Source organism: Sciurus carolinensis, chromosome 7 (genome assembly GCF_902686445.1).
Source record: "Sciurus carolinensis chromosome 7, mSciCar1.2, whole genome shotgun sequence".
NCBI lineage: Eukaryota > Metazoa > Chordata > Mammalia > Rodentia > Sciuridae > Sciurus > Sciurus carolinensis.
In genome coordinates this window covers 128,071,320-128,095,375 of record NC_062219.1, presented here as the reverse complement: position 1 = coordinate 128,095,375, position 24,056 = coordinate 128,071,320, and the positions used below count along the sequence as shown (strand labels likewise).

Sequence of the window (24,056 nt, the reverse complement as noted above, 5' to 3'; positions counted from 1 at the left end):
CAGTCTTTAGGGCCAGAAATTTGTGAATACCTATAAGCAACAGCAGTAGGATGCATTCGCCCTATTTCAGTTTCCAACTCTTCCCTTGAAAGTAGCTGTTTGCAGAACCTTTTTATCTTCTTCATAAGCTTTGAAAAAATTCTGCTCATTATTTACCTAAACTCTAATGTATCATTTTCTTTTTAACATCCTCTCTTCAGGATTAGGGACAAATTCTAAAAAGTTTTCCACACACACACACACACACACACACACACACACACTTTAAAAACAAAAATAAAAAATAATCTTTCAAATTGTCCCCTGTGTGAACCAAAGAATGATTGACAGAGGGGGAAAAAAAAGACATGGCAAACCAAAAAATGTTTCTTGGTTTTTGCTCCAAAGTAACACATTAACTCTGATCAGAATTAATTATAAGGCCAAACCTTATGTCTGTGGAGTCTGAGACAGTGGGGAATGGTAATCCTGCCCCAGGAAGAGGTAAATACTTCTGATACTAATAGTCTACCACAGCTACTACCCAGCATTATTTCTTATTTGCAAAACTCAGGGTATTTTTTTTTAAGTTTTTCTTTTATGTATTTATCTCCTTATGTTGAAAATGTTAAATCTTGTGGTTTTTGACATAGTTTTGAAAACATAAATATCAATGTTTCAAAGACGAACTGGACTGTGCACTATGGAAATCCAATCAATATAATCTATTGTTGGTATCTATGTGGGAAGAGAAGACAAAAGAACCGAAAATAAGACTGCAGTTAACCAACAGGAGTAAAAACAAGTTGCCCTTGATCTCAGTTCCCAGTATATCCAGTAGTCCTGGTCCTACTTTAGTTGCCTTCCCCACTGCCAGACTTGAGGAAGTCTTGCTACTCAATGTGTGGTTTGTGGACAAGGAACATTGGCACAATCTTGGGGTTTGTTAAACATGTGAAATTCTGAACCTCATCCAGACCAACAGAATCAGAATCTGCATTTTAACAGCCTCAAATGATTCATATGCACATTCCAGTTGAGCATATATTTATAGAAATAAATATAATGTAAAATAAAAATTTTACATTGGAAACAATACTTTATTTAAGCAATAAAACAAATGGTAAATGGTTTATCACATAGGAGAGAAGGTACGTAAGTTGTGGGTTGGAGGAGCCAAACCACTTTCTAAATTTATCCACCATTATCACTTTTTTTTTTTGTTTGTTTGTTTCTCGAGACAGTCATAAGATTTTATTAAAAGCAACACACAATAAAACATAATCCAACAAAGATTTCAGAACTACATGTGAATGTTTCTTCTACTTTCAAAGCAAAAACACTTAAGATATTAGTGACATTTTATATCACTAAGTATCTTTCTCTTCTTTGTTACATTTCTTTGAGAAGAAGCATATGTGTAAGTTTTTACCTTGTCCAGGAAAAGACTATCATTTTCTGGCATATATACAAGATGATTGCTGATAACTTTTAGCAAATGTGCACATATAAATGTGTACATATTTTCAAAACTGTCATCTTTTACCCTAAAGAATCTGCTCTGTGCTAATAGTCTATTTTCAGTCAGAAGTGAGTAGACAGATATAAGAACAGAAATGTGTGACATTTTTTTCAAATCACCTCTAAATAGAAGTTGTCAGATGTACTTGAGATGGTAATAATACCTAACTTTGTCCTAAGCACCTTGAAGACAATAGCAAAGTCTAAAAACCTTCTGACAAACTTGTCACTATGGCTCAATCCCCCATACTTATAAAACCAGAATTTATCAATACGAATTCAAAGCTTTAACACAATTATAAGTGTTTCCTCTACCTTACCTACTAACACACTAGGTAACCATGCATATACAAAAACATACTTAACATTGACTTCAAATCTCCCCACGGAATCAGCTTAACTAATTTAACATCTTACTGACCTCCTTCTTTGCATTTGAATTCTAATCCTACCCCTGAATTCAATCTTCACTGACTTACTCTGCCATTTCAAAGAAATCATTCCCCATCCTGAAGTAGTCCTACAATCTTAACATACTAATGAAATACAATAATAAAAAAGACATATAAAAGATAAATTTTTTAATATTTTAAACAAATTCAAAATTATTTTAATAATAAATATAACAGGAAAAAATTATAAAATTATACAAAGTCCTCATTGAAAGTGTACATATAGGCAAATTATCTAGAAAATTGCTATTTTACTCATAACTTTATATTTCCATAATTGTAACTAAACAAAGTTTAAAGTGCAATAGTGAATTCCTCACACTAAATGCCCACATGCATATTTTGAACAACCACCTTGTATATAACAATATTTTAAGTTTTTAATGTGATAAGTGAGCTTGTTTCTTGCTTGTTAATTTGTCTAATCTAGGTTGAATTGATGACAATGCTACTCTCAGGGGATAATGTATATTTAAACTGTTTCTATGTTTTGTTTTAATAACACTTAAAGTAGAGAATCCTGTCTCACAGAGGTGTGTTGAAGGGAATAAAAGAAGATATTTTAAAGCAATCTCAGCAAGCTCAGGATATTCATTTTTAACTTTTATCCAAAATGAAGCAAGTGATGCTGTATTTTCAAACTTTATTTTCAATCCTTCATCAGTAGCCAGTTTCAACAACTTATCATGTAGAGTTACCGTTAAATTTAAACTATTTTTTGATGATAGAAATGGGTTTTGGATCCATGAATTTCCTATGCGTGGATCTTCTTTGGATGGAAAATAAAATTCGAGAAACTCTAACAAATGTCTAAGATGTTCACTGATAATTTTTTGCAGATGTGCAATATCAAGATCATGACCTACTTCATTTATGACTGTTGTTAAATTATGGAACATATCATAACAATCTGTAGAAACTCTGTTTTTCCAACTTTCTAACTTTTGTTTTTGTCCTTCAATCTTATCAGCCATTGAAAAACATGTTGCATTCTTCCCTTGCATAGAAGCATTAAGATCATTAAAAATACTGAAGATATCAGACAAATAAGCAAGTCTGGCTATCCAATTCACATCTTTAAAAAGTTGAGACCAAACAGGTTTCTTGCCTTGCAGAAACACTAAGAGTTCATTTCGTAGTTCAAATATTCTTGACAAAACTTTTCCCCGTGACAACCACCGTATCTCAGCATGCAGTAGCAATTGCTTATGATCAACTTCCATATTATCACATAATAAAGAGAATAATCTTGAATTCAACGCATTAGATTTTACATAATTCACAATTTTTACTATGTCAGTAAGCACACTATGAAGTTCAGCTGATATTTTTTTCATAGCGAGACTGTCCTGATGAATGAAGCAATGCGTTGTTTTACATTCTGGTGCAAGTTCCTTAATCTGGGTAACCACTTTAGAATGTTTTCCTGTCATTGAAGCTGCACCATCAGAGCATACTCCTACACAAAACTTAAATTCCAAGCCACATTTGTTAACAACATAATTCTTCACAGCTTCATATAGTTCTGAGCTAGTTGTATTAATAGGCAAAGAGGCTGAAAAAAAGAATTCTTCTTTTATATCATCATCATGTTCAAACCTCACATATACTAACAGAATTATCATGTTAGCAATATCTCTGCATTCATCAAGTTGCAATGAAAAATATTTTGCTAATTTTATTTGTTCTATGAGTTGGTCTTCCATATCATTAGCCAGTTCCTGAATACGTCGAGCTATGGTGTCATTGGAAAGTGGTACCTGAGCTACCTTCTTTGCTGCTGATTCACCCAACATTTCTAAGCAAACTTCTTTGATGCAGTCTTTGACTAGTGTCTCAGCAATTGTGTACGGTGTTTTAGACTTAGCAACTGGAAGTGCTACTTTATACGAAGCCCGTAAAGCACTAATATTTATATGAGAAACGTTAAACACCTGCTTTGGCTGAGTTTTTAATTCATTACTCTTTCTTTCAAAGAATTCTTTTGGTTGCGAACTTATTTCTTTATGTTTTGAATATAAATGTCGTTTAAGTTTTGATGGTTTCATTGCTTCATTAGCCAGTACATCTCCACAAATAATACACTGTGGTTTTAGTACTTCTCCATCAATTACAGCTACAAAACCAAACTCAATATATGAAGGATCATATTTCCGAGTAAAACTAGTATGAACTCTTTTGGTTTTCACTTCTTCAGGATGATTTCTATTGTTACCATTTCTTTTATTACTACTTCTGTATTCAGAAAAGGCATGTCTTTTCTTGACAAAAAAGTCCAGTGAAGTTTGTTTTGCCATCTGCAAATTGAATTAAAAATAAAATTTACTTCCCTCTTTTAGTTAATAAAGTATAAATTCAAAACTAGACTTGATAAAAAGATGATATTAAAATAAATTATAAGGGCTAAGGATGTAGCTCAGTGGTAGAGCCCCCACCCTCTGCACAGTTTGCCTAAGGCCCTGAGTTCAATCCCCAATTCTACAAAAATATAAAATAAAACAAAGTTAAAAAGTTATAAAATAGATGTTTTTATTTTCTAAGCTTTATATCCATTTGGGTTACAGCTGTCAAACTGCATGAAAACTAGCACACACCATAATGTGAACTTAACTGTGTTAAACTAACATGCAACTCCCACCACCTTTTGAACTTAATAACACCCAAACTATTCTATACTCTATTCAGTAATTTATTAAACAGGTGCTTGAATGTTGTTGCAATGTCGAGTTGTTATAAATATTTCTAATATTGTCAATTTTTATACTTATTTCATTAGGGACTGGTAAAAATTATTTGCAAATCCTCACTGGTCTGCAAATTGCACTGGCCTAAATCATGTGTAACCTCCATATTTCAAAACATTAGCTCCACCTCATGAAGCTACTGCTTTAAAATAATTTAGGTTTTAAATCATGCTACTTAAATCCTACAACTGAACTCTTTCCCAGCACAAACCCATATCTTCCAATCAAATTTATTACACTCACCCTTTTTAACTATTTGACTCAAAATGTTCTTTCTTAGCTTATGTTCCCACCCAAATTCACATATAATTGAAAAAAGTTTAACTTTAAATTCATTTGTTCCCAATTCATTCTTCTGTAGAAGCATACCATCTGTCATATACACTATTTGTCTTCTCACTCTTAGCTTATTCAACACATGAGAAATGCCTGACATCACACTACAGTAAGAGATACTGTTTATAACCACAGAATAAAAAATAAGGCAGCATTTAAGGTTATAAACTCCAAGTTGAAAAAAATGCTGGGGAGAGACATTAAAAGCAATCTGCCAGGGCTGAGGATGTAGCTCAGTTGGTAGAGTGTTTGCCTTGCAAGCATCCCCTGGGTTCAATCCCTAGCACTACAAAAGAGAAAAGAAAAGAAAAAAGCAATTTGCCTTTCTTTGGGGAAAATGTATGTAAGGTGGCCAAAATGTGTTTTGGTATACCTTGTCAAATAATCTTATTTATCCTGTTCACAGTAAAGTATGAGGCTCTTACACTGCTTTCATCTACAGTGGATACTCAAAACTTACCCAGTCTCCTACTGTGTCTGGTGAAAATGGTGTCTCTGATGACTTAAGCATTTTAGAAGGTTGAACTGCCAAACCTCTTTGAATGTCATTATGTTTCCTTTTCATTGTACTGGTCTCATAGCAAAGATTACAAGTTATTTGGTGACCATGGCCCTCAGTCTCATGTTGAGCAGGCACTCTACAGATTGCATGGACATTTCCCAGACATGATGTATAATTATTGGCACCTGTGCATTCTTTTTCACAAACTACACAGGATAAAAATCTTAGTCTGCTTTCAGAAGGGTTTTCTTCAGCCATATTAGGGGTAATAGAAAGATTTTCTTCAATATCACTACTATCTGTTCCAGTCTCAATGTTTTCTTCATACTGGGCTCTTAAAGTATTTTCAAACTCTCTGTTGGCTTGATTTAATTCATTTTCTCCATGTATTTTGGCAACAAGTTCTTCAGTTAACTGAGAATGGGACAGGTCCAGTTTAGTTTCAGATCTAAATGTACCTTCACATGGAATCTGCTGTACACCTCTGTGATAGGGTTGGTTTTGGGTCATCTGAATGAACCACAAAAATTCAGTCCAATGTGGAGAGTTGTTTGTTTGCATCCAGGAGAAGATTCTTTTTTGGATCTCATTAGTTTGTTCTGTAGAAATTTGGCTTTGGCAGGCCTGAGGTTTCCCATGGACAATTTTCAATTCTGGCCAAATATTACTGAGTTCACTGACAATCTGGCTTGAAAATTCCCTCCCATTGTTGGACTGCAAGACACTGGGTGCTCCAATAATTGTAAAAATATCTAAAAGAGAATGTGCAACTTCCTCAGGCCTTTTCGATTTTAGTGACCGCAAAAAATTTAACTTTGTATGAAGGTCTTGATAATGCATAATAAATTTATATTCCCCATCAGGATTCAATTGCATGTCTATGAGATCTACTTGACATCTTGAATTAACTTCCTTAATTGTTTTTGATGTTAGAACTTTTTTGAGTTTTGAGTTTTTCTGTTGGCATGGTTTACAGAGTGTGAGGTATAGCATTATAACTTCTTTTGTGATGTTCTTATATTTTGCTTGTAATTCTTTCTCCATGCGGGTACGTCCACCATGTCCAATGCTGAGATGTGTATCATGAAGAATGTCAAATAAGTCCTCACTGTGTAAATAATAACGTATTTTATCTGTTTCTCCATTTATAGCCTCAATCAGCTTCTCTTTTCCGTGTACAAGGATAACATCAAATCTAGCCAAGCGCCGGTAGTCAACTGATTCTTTTTTTGCTTTAGCTTTAGCCTCCTTTACTTCCCTTATTAATTGGCAGTATTTTGCTTTAGAAAATATCTTAGTATTATTACTTTTGTTTTCTAGTAACACTGCTAAGTTTCTGAAGAATTTTTCTCTCATGTTTTCTGGTTCAATTTCTGCTTCATTAGTATCTAAGGTACTAAGGTTATCACTACCCATGCTTTGAGACATCATGGAAAGCCACAAATATGACCCTACAATATAAAGAAAAAATCAATTAGAATATTTGGGAATATAATTTAAAATACATATGTTGCTCAAGTAGCCAAATTAAGCTTGAGTTGAGAATACAACACGAAGGGGGATAAAATTTTGGTTAGAGAGGTTGATCTTGATGGAATAAAGAAAGGGTGAATGAAAAACACCAGCCAGGAACAAAAAGTTCTGATATAGTAAATAGTAGAAAACCAGTATGTGACTTACCAGAGTAATATTCGGAGTAAGCCATAAAGCACTGCTTTACATAAAGCAGGATTCAAATTAATGTTTGTATTAATTTATTTACCATATAAGAACATTTTTTTGGCTTAGAAACTCCAGCAATTACATGGTTTGGATCTAGAATGTCCCTCAAAGTTTGTGTGTTGAAAACATTCAAATAACCTGTTTGTGACTGGATGACTTTGTTCTTTGTTTATGTTTTTCTGTTTCCTGGAATGTGCATATTAATTTTTAAAACACAAAAGTTATTAAAAAAGTTTGTGTGTTCAAAGCATGGTTCAGTGGTAGGCTTTTAGGCAATGATTAGATCATGAAGGCTCTTATCAGTGAATTAATCCATCGATTGGGAGATACACTACAGGAGGTCGGACTTAAAGGAAGTAGGTCACTGCGGGTGAAAGGGTTTATCTTCTCCCTGGTCTCTCTCTCTCACTCTCTGCTTCCCAGCTGCTATGAGCTGAGCAGCTTTCCTCCTTTCACCATGATGTTCTGCTTCATGCTTCATTTCAGGTATAGAGCAATAGAGACAGCTGATCATTTGTTTGATTGAATTCTCTGAAACTGTGAGCCAAAATAAACATTTCTTCCTTTGTTATTGTCAGGTATTTTGGTCACAGTGACAACAAGTTGACCAACACAGCAATACAGTTATACATTTTTTTTTAAACTCCAAACTACAATCACATTTTCTTCTATTCAATCAGGTTATCTGGCATATCAATATTCTGGACTGAAATTTTAAAAAACATGTTTATATCAGTTCCCTCTGCGGGACTTGAAACTACAAATTTAGTACAATTACCCTCATCACTAACTCTAATAAAGTAAGAGTAGCAAAGGAGTCCAAACTAGTGAAAAAGATCTCTAATCTAATATTTTTAAATGTTTAGAATATTCACAATAACATAAACACTTGGAATACTTCAAACTTCAAACTTGGCTTCCTAAGTCTGAAGAAAACAATTTTGAAAAAATGAAAAAGAATAATCTGGAATAAGCATATTACCTCAACAGCCCTACAGCCATCTCAAAGGTCAATACTGCTTATACTACCAATTTGCATTTGCATACCAAATATTGAATTAGTAGATTTAAATCATTTTCAAATGCTCAAATTTCCCAAACTAGGTTAAAATTAATGATATGTTACCCATGTGCTTTGGCCTCATCTAACCCTCAATAGTTCCAATAAGACTTCTTTGATCATTAAATTTAAGCTTACAGCAAGTTCTCCTTTCCTGAGAAACATAATCTATTCAAAACACATATTAGCACTACAGCATTTTCTTTATTAACTCAAAGATAGAACTAAGGGTTGGAGTTATGGCTCAGTGGTAGAGTGCTTGCCTTGCATGTGGTGAGGGACTGGGTTCAATTCTCAGCACCACATATAAATAAATGAATAAAATAAAGGTCTATCAACATCTAAAATAATATTTAAAAAAAGAATTAATAAGATACTAACTTTATAACAGGGATCACAAATTTCTCTAGTATCTTCTCAAAAGTGCTTAACAGTGAGGGCGCGGTGATGCATGCCTATAATTCCAGCTGTAGGGAAGCTAAGGCAGGATTGAAGCTGAGACAGGATTGCAAGTTCGAGACAAGTCTGAGCAATTTAGCCAGAACCCATTTCAAAGTAAAAACTAAAAAGGGTTGAGGGTATAGCTCAGTGGTAGAGTGCTCCTGTGTTCAATCCCCAGTACCAAACAAAAAATGTGTTTATTAAAATTTGATTGACTGTTGGGCATGCCTTTAATCCCAGTGGCTCAGGAGGCTGAGGCAGGAGAATCTCAAATTTAAAGCCAGACTCAGCAATTTAGCAAGGCTCTAAGCAACTCAGTGAGACCCTGTCTCTAAATAAAATACAAAAGAGGGCTGGAGATGTGGCTCAGTGGTTAAGTGCCAGTATCAAATAAATAAATAAATAAATAAATAATAAATAAATAAATGAATAAATAGATTTTTGACTGACTAACTTTAAAATGAAATGACAACATTCAAAAGTGCTATCTTAAAATGCAAATAAAGGGCTGGGGTTATAGCTCAGTGGTAGAGCACTTGCCTAGCATGTGTGAGGCCCTGGGTTTGATTCTCAACACTGCATGTAAATAAATAAAACAAAGATCCATTGATAACCCAAAGAAAAAATTTCTTAAAAAAAATGCAACTCAAAAACCATTCTATAAACAGTATTTCTTTCCATGCTGATTCATTTTGTGCCATGCTATGGAACTATGAGTAGAAAAGTAAGGGAAACAAGGATGAATTTGGGGAGGAAATGTAGGTCAATGTAAATGAGAATCATAGCTCATAAAGTTAGAATCAATATGAATAAGTCTAGGAGGAACAGGAAACAGGGACTGTAAGCGGAAAAAACATTTTATCCATTATCCTTAATAAAAAAAAAGGGGGGGGGGCTGGAGATATGGCTCAGATGGTAGAGTACTTGCTTCGCATGCACAAGGCCCTGGGTTCAATTCCCACCACCAAAAAAAAAAAAAAAAAAAAAAAATCACTCCAGAAACCAGAACCAGGCCAGTTTAGGCATGCTCCTGCTTCTATTACACATTACACCTTTAAGAGACCTCAGAAAACTAATGTTCTCTTCAGGAGAATTCTAAATGATATTTTCAAGTCATTATGTGAAAAAACTGGGGGTAGGGGAGTACTCATGGAAAATCTTATGTTCAACTATTTTTTGATAATATCACCTGACTACTTAATTCAGCTTCTTTAAAAACATTATACTACACTGATTATTTATACTTGATTTTTCCTTCAAGTACATTTCAGAAACTGAAATACAATGAGTTTTGATAAACTTTTCAGTGACTAGACGCCCCCCACTCCCCAAGTCTCTCGTATCTTTCCCAGGTCTAAATTATCCTCACCATTATCTTGAAGTGGATGTGGTTCTGGAGGTTCACATTCTATTCTGTCTTCTACAGACTGGAGCTGGGTACCTAAGGACTCCTTTCGGAAATCCAGAGGCATTATTTCTTCCATAGGAACTTCCTGCTCATATGTGCCTTGTGGGACCTGAGGACAAATAGGTACATTTGGTAATTGATATGATTACTGCACAAACTCTAGGTAAAGCTCAATACATTCTTCTACTGAAACAGAATGTTAAGAAGAAAGGTAGTCTTCACTAAAATCTTAAGAGGAGTGCAAGATAGTGCTTTAAAAAAACAACTGGATTAATAAAGCCAAAGCCATAAATCAAAAACTGCCTTCATTGTATGGAAGTTAATACCATTCCTGTTCTGCTTGAGGGAATACCAATGCAAGCAATTAAGGCATATCTCCTGAATTGTTATAACTGAAAGAAAATTGTAAATGTGTTCAGTGTGATTACATTAAGAGTAAATATTTTGGGGTGAGGAAAATTATCTAATAGAGATTAATGAGCTATTTAACCCAGGAAGGAATCCAACAGTTGAATAGTAGAAAATATTAATGCAATGTATTATGGATGAGGACAAAATGACAAAATTGGCTAACTGCACTGGGTAGGAAAAAAGAAACAATCTTCTCCTTAGACTAGTCATTTACTATATGGTTTACAATTAAATATCCCCAAATGTCCCAAAAACATATTTATAGCTTTTAAAAAATCCACAATCCACTCAACATTTATACATCATATTTAGCTATATTTCCTCTTCCTCTTTTAATCAGAAGTAGTTTCCTACTTTTTATGACATTAAATTTAGAAATCAGAATGAGCTGTGTTATAGAATATCCCACATTAGGAATCTGATTTGTTTTTTCACAAGTAGATTTTGGTTAGACATTTTGAAAGAATACTATATGATGTGTAGTTTTTTGTCACATCACAAGGTACATTCTATGGGGTTCACTGTTGATAATACTAAATTTTATTGCTTGGTTAAGGCAGTGACTACTAGACCTATCCACTTGAAAAATAATTTGTTCCACTATAAATTATGTCAGCCATAAGTCATGGGATGATAATTTGGGACTATGTGAATATCTTATTCCCCAATGGTTTTAGCATTTGTTGATGATTATTGCCTAAATCAATTTTTATACTGGGGGTTGGAAAAATGGTGACTTCTTTTGTAATTCTTTTTACACCTATTAGCTAGCAATTTTCTCTAAAGTTTTGTCCTTTCACCTTTACCATTTTAAAAAGTTATTACTGTAACTATTGTATTTCCATCCCTAATCACTTTGATGCTCAGACTGATCAAATTTGGTCAGTGGAAGCCTCTTTAAGCTGCCACCTACATCATTCTGACATAATTCCACTAATTTTCTTTTGCTATTGTTTTAGCATATCCTATGCAATTCAAGGCCCACATTTATTTTCCCTATCCCAGACTTGGTTTCAACTATTTTTCCTGTTTTTTTTTTTTTTTTTTTTTTTTTTTTTAAGAGAGCAACAGTGTTTAGTAACAAAAACTCAGTAGAATGTAGGCTTATTGTTAATGAAGTATCACTTCTAGGCCCTTTTCATGGTTAGAGCTGGTACATACATTTTTCAAAAAGTGAATTCGATTTAGTTTCATGCCACAGGGTTTTCCTTACCTTTCCACTTTCCATTTTCATATCTGCTCTCACAGTTAAAAAAAATGAAATAGTTCAAAACAATGTAAATATATGTATTCATTTGCTCTAGCCTACAAGAATCACAGAATCACTTCCAAATTACTTCCAACAACAACTAAGTAAATTTTGACATATATTTGTAGATTATATATCCATAAGCAGTATCCCACTAAGAATATATGTCAGAATACTGTGTTCAAATCACCTGAATTGTTTTTATTTTGTAATTACTTTGAGATATAGTTACTTATATATTACTTATAGATATAGGTTCATTTCTGTTTAATCATTTCAAATTTATTTTTACTTAAAACATTTACATAGTATTAAAAATCAAAATATATGTTGAGTAGTCTTCCTCATATTCACAAAGCCTGCATTCTACTCTCACCCATTCCCATAAGAAACAATAAACATCATATGTAAATACACACGTATGTTTGCACATATATGCATGTGTATGTACTTCTGTGTATATGTAATAGACACAAATCAAATACAATGTGTGTACTTATTTCTTCTTTCATATTATATATACTAGTGCACATCTTCCTTTTGTCACTTAATATAAAATATTGATTGAAAATCATTTCATACCAGTTCATAGATACCTTCCTCGGTCTTCTTTTAGTTCACATAGGATCACATTATATTGATGTACCATAATTTATTCAATCACTCATGTGAGTGGGCATTTAAGTTGTCAATAATATTTTTCTTTTATAAATAATTTAGCAGTGGAAAAACTATTTCTGTTCTTTCTTATTTGTAGACATGTATTTTCAAAGTAAATTCCCTGAAATGATATTGCTAGATCAAAGGATAAATGTGTAAGTTAGTGAAAAAAAATCCCCTTTTTAGGGGTTGTACCATTTTGTAATCATACCAGCAATACATGAGAAAATGTTCTTTTACAAGCGGGCTAACAGACTATTGTCAAGTCAGGCTCATAGGTGAATTTTGCCAGGCTCATAAGTGATAAATGGTACATACCCTGGTATAATTTTGATTTACTTTTATTATGGCTGAAGTTGAACATCTTGTTATATATTTAAGAATCTTTCTTTGGTTTATGAAAACCACTCATGTCTCTTGGCCAATTTTTACTGCATTTCTGTTGAGGAGATTAGCTTTTATCCATGATTTAGTTTGCAAATACTTTCATCAATTTATTATTTTGATTTTGTGAGTTTTTGTCTTATAAAATTTTCATGGAGATGTTGCTACTGGATTTTGAGTAATGATACACACTCAGGTTATAAGTCATTCATGTCTTCTCCTAGTTCCTGTACAATTAAAAATGATAATATTAATTTCTAACACACTTAAAATTATAGAATATGAGGTATGAATCTAATGTTCCTTTCAAATTGGCTACCCTTGCTGGACCTGGTGGTGTACACCTGTAATTCCAGCAGCTCAGAAAGCGGAGGCAGGAGCATCAAAAGTTCAAGTCCAACCTGGGAAACAGTGAGAACCTGTCTCAAAAACAAAATAAAAGGCCCAGGTCTGGTGGCACATGTCTATAATGCAGCAGTTTGGGAGGTCAGCAGGGGGATCACAAGTTCAAAGCCAGTCTCAGCAACCTAGTGAGGCCCTCTAAATAAAATATTAAAAAGGGCTGGGGATGTGGCTCAGTGGTTAAGTGCCCCTGGGTTCAATCCCCTCACAATACAAGAGCTGGGCATGTAGCCCAGTGTTATAGAGCCCGTGGATGTAAGTCCCCAATACAGACCCTCCCAAAAGGCTATCCTTTTGTCCTAACATCATTTATTTCCCCTGCCCTGTGATTTGGACTGGCATATTTATCATATACTATATTTTCAGACATGTTGAGTCTACTTTTATGCTATTGTTTCGTTTCATTGATCTACCTCTTCATGTGGTCAAAATCAGTTTTACCCAAAGAGGCTTTATGGTACCATTAGTTTCTAGATAACGCTATTTCCCATTTAGTCTTTCCTAGCAATTCTTTCATATTTATTTGCACATCTGAATGAAATTCATGTGTTTTAACCATTTCCTTTTCATAACTAAGCAATTAATTGTTTTTGCTAAGATAGTAGAAATTATTTTTCTGTTGTCTTTAAGTTTTGAGTTCAAAGCGGCACAGATTTCTGTACTGGCTATATCCCATTAAATTATTACCTAATCCAGAAATTCCCTTAGAATTCACTTCAGTGAGCAATAGTTGATTGTTCTGTGGACTTACTTCTTTGTTATTTCTAATTAGCAGGTAATTTCTCCTGGACTCTTATTTTACCTGTTTCACTAATGATGTGGTTAATTAAGGAAAAGAGTGAAAAGGAGAGGACATCACTGGTCACAAATAAGTTTATTTGACTGGAATATTCAGGAAAAAAAAGATATTACAGCTGACTTTGGAAAAGTATTGTTGTTATTAAAACATTCCATCCATTTTTTTTTATGATAGAGATTAAACCCAGGGGTACTCTATCACTGAGCTGCATGCCCAGTTCTTTTAATTTTTTGAGTCAAGTCTGTTTCCCAGATAAGTCTTGAACTTGTGATACTCCTGCCTTAGACTCCCAAATCTCTGGCATTACAAGCATGTGCCACATGTCCAGCTGAAGTGTCTATTCCAAAAGAAAAGCATTTGAGTCAGACAGAACTGAAACTTAAACCAAATGATTAGTAGGTTAGAGAATACATAAAATAAATGATATCTTTAATACAAAAGCATGTTAACTTTCAAATTATCCATATGGCATTGTTATACTACTATTTGGTTAGGTTTCACTTTCTTCACAAATGAGAACATGTTTAGATCTCTAGTGTATTCCTTTTCAGCATTTTGTGTAATTGATTTACTAAATCTTGGTAAAATAAAGGCCTATAAATTCAGGTGTGATACCATCCATTATTTGTGCCAATTCACAAAATGACAGACAGTGTACAACAGGGAATCTTGTAGTAATCCAGGAAGGTGACTAACAGCACACTTGCACAGTTGTGAATCTTTGTTGGTCAATTATGCAATACATAAACTGAAAGTATTAGGTAAAATCTATTCATAATCTCTGCCATTGTGAAATCTAGTGAACACCTCATGAAAGTGTGTCCAATTACCAATAACCTCCTAAAGACTTCTTGAGAGCAGTCTCTAGGATTAATCACATCTTCATGATTAATTCTAATATTTTAAACAAGAGATACAGTTTCTCAAAAAGAAAACCTAGTAACTTCCCAAGAACAGAAATTTGAATTTATATTCATCTGGTATAGCCTACAGTGAAAACAGGCCTCATCTCTTCAGTTTGAATATGATACCCCTGCTTCCACCTCTGAGTGTGCCACTTAGAATGGAAGTAGCCTGGACATCATACATTTCCGATAAACTTGATTTCTTGCAAATAGCCTTAAGGAAACATACTGCACTCAAACTACTTGATCTGCCTTGTGAAATGTTCTTGAGGTCAAGCTAAGGAAAACAATTTGGTATACCAATATATAAGATCTAGTGCGGGAAACTAATTAATTCTAGATTCAGCTTATAAATTTAGTTTATGAATTTGGTTAATTCTGAAATTTTCCTTCACTAGCCCTGGCTTTATAAAAATGATTTCCCATTCATATGACACAGGATTCTAAGAATGTGCATATGGTCAAGTACCCTAACTATCACTCAGGGTATCATAATAGGATATAAATCATCCTTTTCAACTTTTTGTTGAAGTATTACAAACTTAGGGGGGAAAAGTACACAACTCACAAATGCAGAACTCAATGACTTACCACAAAGTGAACCACATAGGTAAAGAAAAGGAACATCGTCACCATCTTAGAAAGCTACATTGTTGCCTAACATCTTCTGCAAAAGTAACTACTATATTGACATCTATCACCATAAATTCATTGAAATTTACATAAACAGAATAATACAACATGCATTCATTTTTGTCTGGCTTCTTTGGTTAACACTGTTTGCAAAATTCATCCCCACTGTTGAATGTACCAGTTGTTCAATTCATTTTCATTTTTGTATTCAGTTGTATAAATTTACTGCAATATATTCATCCATTTCATTTCTAATGGGCATGTAAATTTTTGGCAATTATCATAATGCTGCTATATATCCTCTTACATCTTTAAATGTGAGGTACACTGGCTCATAGAGTATGAGTAAGTGTGGCAGAGATTTCCAAAGTAATCACAACAATTCACTCCTATTAATAGCACATGAGCAGGCTGGGGCTGTAGCTCAGTGGCAGAGCTCCTGCCTAGCACGTGTGAGGAACTGGGTTTGATCCTTAGCACCACATTTAAAAAATAAATAAATAAAATAAAGGCTTACTGTCCATCTACAACCACAAAAAAAGAATTTAAAAAAATTAGTACATAAGCATTCCAGTAACTCAACGTCCCCACCAAAATTTAGTCATGTTGACACTTTTAATTTTTTAAGTCTTTTCTGGTTGGAATAAAATGATATAACTAAATTTGCATTTTCCTAATTACTAATATGTTGTTTATAATTTTGTTGGCCAATTGGTTGTTTTTTATAAAATAGATATTCAAATCCTTTGTTGCTTTTTCTATTGGAGTATGTCTTTTTTCCTGTTGATTTGCTGTACTTTATAAGTTCAGATATGAATTTTTTATGTAATTTGGATTGGGCATAGGGAAAAATGAAATGTTTGTAGGACCTTACTGTTTGGAAGTTATGCTTTCATAGATGTCTTGGATTAATGCTGAGATTTTCAATACTAAGAAGGAACAAATTAAACAATGGAAAATAATTCCATGGCAAAACAAATAAAGTCTGTTTTAAAAATATACAACTTTAGGTCCATAGTTATACTACGAAAGAAGTTACCATGAGTGCAAACATTAATTATAATGCACAAATAATTTCTTAACCTTGCCTTAGAAATGTTATTCATTGATCGATTTAAATGACAAGTCTTGGAATGAAGTTGTGACATATCTCAACTAAAACACTGTTGACCTCCATGTAATGATTTATTTAAGCTCCCAGCTAAAGTTTATCAACTTCCCATTTGTGTGCATTGAAAAGAAATGGCAAATCAAAAAATCAAAGGTTATCTTATATTTGACAATAAAATGTATTATCTAATGTTTTATGAACTAGGAAAGATGATAATATAGATGTTAACTTATGTATCAGTGACATCTTATTTCCTATGCTAACTGCTAAAATGGGGTTTTCTCTTTAAAAAGGACAAAAGGGAAAAAAAAAAAAAAAAAAAAAAAAAGGAAAACAGTCCATAACAGTAATTCAGGTTAGTCAGTGAAAATGTTTTGCTTTAAAAATGTATAGTAAATTTATACAGATGAATGATAACTTTATATTTATCAACAGTATCCAATATTATTTCTAATATTGTCATGCTGGTCTCCCAAAATGTATCCTCAACTGAATAAAGAAGTTTCTGAAATGATTTTGGTATGCATAGTGATTTGTATTAAAAAAAAAAAAAACACGTAGTAGAGAAAATTTTATTGGTCTACCTAACATTAAAGTATCTTAGATTATATGATAATAACATTGGGTTTTTATTTGAATTCTACAGATCAGTGAGCCAGCAGAGCCAGGTGGATTCACCAGGTGGAATAAGATGCTTAAAGGGTTAAAGGATTAAAAGTGTGCCAATGGTAGAACTTATTCTGCCGCATGGTTAGAAAAATAGATACTGAACTATACTGCATATAAACCAACATATTCCAAGAGGAAATATTCAACAACATTTGATGCAATGAAAGCCTATGTATATAACGTTATGGTGAGATTTAAGCAATTTGTGTCCTGCTGTTTTCCCCAAATTAGATACACCTTATGATTCTTAGACTGCAGAATACATAAGAAACCAAACCAATATTCTTTTAAAGCAAAATTCACAAAATGGTTAAGAAGTTCCCTTGTTTAATCTTTATAAGATCTTTTGTAGACTGCTTTATATAACATAATTGCATGCATTTGAGTTTGCCTAAATCTTTCCATAACTGGGAAAATATGTTCTGGAAAAGAGAGTTACTGCTATTGTTAATGTAAGTACCCCAGCTCTTAGGCTAAGGAAAAAACAAATTATGGAACATCCTTCACTGTGTTTGCATTCCCCAATGACTCTTCCTCCTCCTCCTCTCTCCCTCTCTCTCACACACACACACACACATACACACATTCAGTCTCTTAATTTCTCTACTTTTCCACCAGAATGTCTGGTCCAAAACAGAAGGAAGTCTCTCCTGCCTCTACCACATTAGTTTGAAGGGTGACTTGGGGATGTAATAACAAGTTACAAAAGTGAAGTTACTTCAAACTGTTTATGACAGTCATTTATCTTTTATTATGTAATTACAGGTTTTTTTTTTTTTTTTAATTGCTGAAAAGAAACTTCTGGTTGTAAAATGGTGGAGTAAATACTGTTATATTCATTAGAAATGTACATATTTCCATTAAGTTAGAACAATTAACTTACAGTAGCTCAAATAGAGTTTTAAATTTTTTAATTTTATTTATATTTTTGGTACTGGCTATTGAATCCAGGGGCACTCTACCACTGAGCTAAATACTCAGCCCTTTTCATTTTTTAATCTGAGACAAGGTCTAAGTTGCTTAGGGCCTTGCTAAATTGCTCAGGTTGGCCTCAAACTTGCAATCCTCTTGTCTCAACCTTCCAAATTGTTGGGACTACAGGTGTGCACCATTGCACCTGGCCAAATAGGGTTTGAATTTTGTCATATAACAAGAAGTTCGGAAGAAGTAGTTGCTGGCACTGGATCACTTAACAGTTTTGTCAGGAACCCCAGCTGTCTTTATATTTCTGCTCTGCCATTCTTAACATATTGGTACTCATTCTCATATTCATCATCAGCTTAACGGTCACAAGATAGCTACCACAGGAAGTCAGAAAAAATGGAACTAAACACATCTCTTTCATTTTATCAGGAAAGTAAATCTTTCCTAGAAAACATATTTAGTTCTCCCTGCCCATAACTATGTTGTATGGCTAACTCTAATACAAGGAAGGCAGCAAAAGAATTTATCTAGGTATACTGCCAGCATGAACAAAAACATTTTGTTAGGGTACACGAAGGGGAGGATAACTGGGTTGGCAGCTAAAACTGTCTGCCAGTGGTTATTCTCCTCTCTCAGAAATTACCAAAAGACAAGAAAAATGAGAAACATTTAAGCAAACTTTTGGTCTTCAACAAGACTAAGAGATATTCATAAATTCTGAGTCATATAAAAACTATCAAATATGACCAAAATATGCAAATGTTACTCAGGGAACTGACCAAACACCAACTCCTACCAGTGGCTGCATTTTTTCAACAAAGCTAGAAGAAATTATAAAGTAATAGGCACATATTATCAGGAAAAAAAAAAGTTTATTTAAAGCAAAGGAAAAAGATGTGCTAGCTAGAAGTGAGAAACTGCCTTACAGGCATTTGTGCTATAATGTAATGTATGAATCTTCTGAAAGAACATGTTTTCTGCAAAACTGCACAAAAACAACAGGATTCATGAGGAAAATAAGGTTAAAAGGTAGACTATCTAAAAACTAAGTTGTTACTGGAGCATGAATCAAATATAGTAACTCCAGTATAAATACATTTGTTAAAAAAGAAATTAAGACATATTACATAGCGTTTCATCTTAGAAAAGTGATGGTATCTTGTTAGACAGATGTAAGGAAAGGGCAAGGGTAGGTGGATATACTATCATCAGAAGCTGAAGAAGCATTTGCACACTTTCCAAGAATTATTGTAATTATTTTGGCTCATCATCTCATTTTTATTTCTTTGGCACTGACTTATAAAAAAGATACCCAGTATTTTTCTGTTTTAACATTTCCTTTCTTTCCTTCATAAAGAAGTTCCTTCTCTGGTTCTAAACAGGACCCTATGTCAGTAAGTACAAACCTGCTGTGTTCTGCACTGTGGTCATTACCTTCTATCTACTGCAACCATTTTTCTATCATATTTACAGCAGAAGATAACTGAGAAGTGGAAAGGATTTGAGGGACAGCTTGTTGAATTGTATCATTTTCTTCCTCCACACCTTTCATGTGGGCCTCAGCAAATAACTTGTAGTTCTTGTACAGAAAGATCCTTGGCATGAGATTGCAGCAGTTCCTCCAACCTTCGGTCTCAACTTCTTTAAATTCAACCTCCTTTGCAGGAACAACACAACTTGCTTTGATTTGGGAATATTCTTTGGAAGGCTCAAAGCCTTGGAATCATGTATTAAATCAGGAAAAATTTTATGTTACACCCATGCAACCAGGCTTTTGTGAGCTTGTTCTAGGTTTCTCCAATAATACAAGCCACAAGTTTAGTATTGATTCAATTCCAGAATTCAAAAACTGTTTGGGTATTAACCCCTCTGCAAATGCAATTAACATCTTGAATGTTCACCTCAAATAACAATCTTTAATGTCTGCAATTGCACCCTGATCAAGGGGCTGGAGTAAATAATTTGCATTAGGAGGTAAAAAGAGAATTTTGGTATTTGAGGAAAATTCAGCAACTACTAGAAGGTGGCATGATATATCACTGACAACTCTTTAAGAATTTTATTTTACTTCATATTTATTTACTTACTTATTTATATTTTGGATTGAACTCAGGGGTACATAACTACTGAGCCACATACCCAGCCCTTCTTTTTTGAGACAGGTTCTTGCTAAATTGCTTAGGACCTCACTAAATTGCTGAGGCTGGCTTTGAAGTTGTGATCCTCCTAACTCAGCCTCTCAAGTCTCTCGAATTACAGACACACACCACCACACCCAGTTAAGAATTTTAAAAGACAAATTTTCCTCTTCAATATTTTATTTTTTGTTACAAGGATTGAACCCAGGGGCATTTTACCACTGAGCTCCATCCCCAGTCTTTTTCTTTTGAGATGGAGATCTCACTAAGTTGCTTAGGGACTCACTAAATTGCTGAGGCTGGCCTCAAACTTGCAATCCTTCTGCCTCAGCCTTGAGAGTCACTAGGATTACAGGAATGCACCACCACACACAGCTCCTCTTAAATATTTTATAAAAGCAACACCCAGAAAATCAGTAAATATCTGCCCTGTCATCTAGCCTCTTGTTAGATCGCTTGTGGGTTGGCAGAAGAATAAATAAACAGGCTTTAGCTTTATGTGTCCAATGGCTCCACGGCATTATAGTCAGTCGAATCTCTGTAATCTTAAGCCCTGGAATTCCTGTTTCTCCTATAGAAAGACCCTTGAAGGCATCTGCTTCCAGTAGAGACTGGTTCATCAAAATTGAAAATCTGGTCCAGGTTCTAGCTCCCTTCATCACTCAGATTTCTTAACACTAGGGGAAATGTCTTTGCAACTTCTTCATCTGCATTCACAGCTTCACTAGACAACTTATTTTGGAAAACAACCATCACTAAATCAGTCACTACTCATGGTAAATGAAGATACTTCTGCAGGATTTTCAGTTTTTTCTTAAGATCTCTCTACATTACTAAGGCTCTCTCTTTAATTTTGAGAAAGGATGTACCTGATTGCTTCTTGTTTGGTATTCAACCCACATGTGTGGCAAATATTCCACTTCTTCCATTTCTTTGTCTTGTTCTAACAGATTTTGTAGCACTGGCAGTTTTTCCAGCTAGATAACTTTCTTTTATTTTCAAAATTTGTTCTTATTATAAAATTTACCTCCTTATGACACAGGACCAACATCACAGGTTCTTTCAAAATGTTATAATTTCAAGCTTTTCTTCAGTTAAAATTTTTCTTCTTTTATACTCACTAGCAGAAACTGTATCACCAGCATGCTTCTGAGGCACTTGCAAACCCCTTTGCTTGCTCATTTTCTGGAACACAAAAAATTTTAACAAAAAATGCACAAAGATGGGAACCAAGCAAACAACCAATTCCAAGACAGAGAGTATGGCCAAGAGCTCCAAAAGGAAGAATGGGGCTCAGGGGGTAGGAGGGTGAGGCACTATGTAAATATTGTATGTCTTTTTGTATTTGGCTACAATCAGATAGTTTGAATTCAGCTGTTCTTATTTGATGGCCCAAAATATCATCTTACTGGGAAAACTAATGCATGAACCAGCACAATACTGACTCACTTCCAGCATTATACTAATCTGATATGAAAGATTCTACATTCCAGAAATGCATTTTTCAATAGATTAGACTGTATACAGAAAAATGTCAAAATTAATAAATTTAAAAAAAAGAAAAAAGTTCATATTCAAAAAGAGTTCAGATAAAAGTATGGATGTCATCATTATAGAAATGTAAGGATGCCTGGCAATAGCCATCATATTCTAAAATTACCTTCACAGCTGGTAAATTCTATTAAAAATAACTAGTGTAATGGTAACAGTCTTCCAAAATTCTTCTAAAAAGAATACTTGATTCAAAACACTTCACATACCAACATAATTAGGTACTGAAAAAAACCCTAGGAAATGCAACTAATCCTTTCATTGTGCAGATGAAGATATATGTCCCAGAGACGTGTAATATGCCCAAGGCTACACAGTTAATTAATGATGCAACTTATCTTTTCATTGTATAAATGAAGGTATTAAATTCTTAGAGGCAGTGGGACATGCCAAAGGTTACAGAGCTAATTAGTCATAAAGCCTATCATAGAACCCAGTAGATCTTGTGAGTCCCTGTTTCCTGATATTTCCAGTACATTACGTTCCTTCTCCATCTGTCTCTCCTAGAAGGTATTCCTCATATTCTTATGCTGATTTATCTTCACATGTGATAAAAGTAGTGGACTTCATAAGAAGAAATGGCTACACAAGATATTAGTACCTATTTTACAATTGTTCCTAAGGTATTTGCTTAATCTCATGGTCACTAAATAAATTTCCCACTGGTAAGCAATAGATCAAGGTTTCCCATTTGGTTAGGTCATCTACTTATTTGGATCAGCTCTCATTTACACAAGGGCTGTTATAAACATAATTCTATTCATCCAGTCGGGGACCAAATAAGAAATAATACCCAAAACCAGAATTTGCAGCCACCAGTGCACTTACTATATTCTGGATCTTTGCACCCAAATTCTCTATGTAAAATGGCACCCCCAATTTCTCACCTGCTGTCTAGGTTCATCAAGTTCCCTCTCCAAATCTTCCAGCACAGTTACCACCTCCTCTCCACTCTCAGGATTATGCTCATGCACCCACGCCTGGAGCTCCTCTGGCAGAATGGTCAGGAACTGCTCCAGCACCAACAATTCCAGGATCTGCTCCTTGGTATGTATCTCTGGGCTCAGCCACTGGCAGCAAAGTTCCCGCAGTTGGCTCAGAGCTTCCCTTGGCCCAGGGGTCTCCTGATAGCAGAACTGCCTGAAGCGCTGACGAGAGAGTTCCCTGGTATAAGACAAATCCCTCTGCTGGCAGGACTCCTTATCCCAAATATGGTCTTCTTCTTTAATCTTTACTTTGATAATCTCCCCTGGTTCCTCTGAAACCTGGCCAGCCAAGGCTGGGAGGACCCTAGAGGCTGCTTCCATCGCGAGCTTAGACGGTTCAGGGAAAGGCTCTTTACAATTGTGGTCTAAGCGGAAGGGGGATTTTACCTGAGCCCTTTTTTCTTTGGTCACGAAAATGTTCGATATAAGAAAACACTTAACGAAGAGCAATTACAGAGGCAGTTTTAAAAAATTTGTTTACGTCACAACACAGGACAGTTACTAAAACAATTCCATTGACAGTAAAGCCATCCTCTGACAAGACCGGAAATGAGCGCAAAACTACTCACTAAAGCTGCAGGATCACAAATTGAGCGACGGGATACTTGCGAAATAGAAACTGAATTTATCTTGGACACTCTGGCCTTAAATAAAGCCTAGGAAAAGGAAACCAGAGAGAGCTTCGCGCGGAAGACCGGGCCCGGGAGGAAAGGGGCTCCCCCCACACCACGAGCTGCCTGAGGAGGCCCGATTGCCGCCACGCACAAGCACCCTTCTCCCTTGCACAGCTTCCACTCTGAGGAGCTCACACTGAAACGCTGAGACGTGGGGGGTGGGGCACACACCAGCCTCAGGGCTAGCGCATCCCCCTCGGGCCGGTGAGCAAAACTCACTTCCGGTCCGCTCTAGGATTCCAGGTGGTGCAGTCATCTCAGTGGTTAAGGTAGCGGGTACTGGTAAAGTTGAGGAGGCGAGTACTCCAGAAGCTTACGAGAGAATTACCTCTGGAGCCATCCCGTTATCTGTCATCGCGATAGTACTGTTATAGAGGCTGCTGTGGGTTTTCCTG

At 34.8% G+C, this 24,056-nt stretch overlaps 1 protein-coding gene across 3 annotated transcripts; it reads right to left on the bottom strand.

Annotated features, from left to right (window-relative positions):
* Positions 1 to 1,115: 1,115 nt before the first annotated feature.
* On the bottom strand, positions 1,116 to 24,056 carry Scand3 (SCAN domain containing 3). 3 transcript variants are annotated; one of them, XM_047558099.1, is made up of 5 exons: positions 22,889 to 23,020; positions 21,572 to 21,635; positions 10,127 to 10,274; positions 5,493 to 6,985; positions 1,116 to 4,249 (listed from the first exon to the last, which is right to left on the bottom strand). In XM_047558099.1, the coding sequence occupies exons 2-5, from the start codon at positions 21,593 to 21,595 to the stop codon at positions 2,333 to 2,335; spliced, it is 3,582 nt and encodes a 1,193-aa protein (XP_047414055.1). In that variant the 5' UTR covers positions 21,596 to 21,635; positions 22,889 to 23,020; the 3' UTR covers positions 1,116 to 2,332. The 3 variants fall into 3 exon arrangements, with proteins under 3 accessions (XP_047414055.1, XP_047414054.1, XP_047414056.1); XM_047558098.1 differs by lacking the exon at positions 21,572 to 21,635 and having other exon boundaries at positions 22,889 to 24,056; XM_047558100.1 differs by lacking the exon at positions 22,889 to 23,020 and having other exon boundaries at positions 21,478 to 21,635.

Coding starts and splice junctions, on each gene's coding strand:
- Scand3 (XM_047558098.1), bottom strand. CDS start 23,308: ATGGAAGCAGCCTCTAGGGTCCTCCCAGCCTTGGCTGGCCAGGTTTCA. Junction 6,986..10,126: donor ACATCCACTTCAAGATAATG/GTGAGGATAATT, acceptor TTTATATTGTAG/GGTCATATTTGTGGCTTTCC. Junction 4,250..5,492: donor CAGACACAGTAGGAGACTGG/GTAAGTTTTGAG, acceptor TTCAATTTGCAG/ATGGCAAAACAAACTTCACT.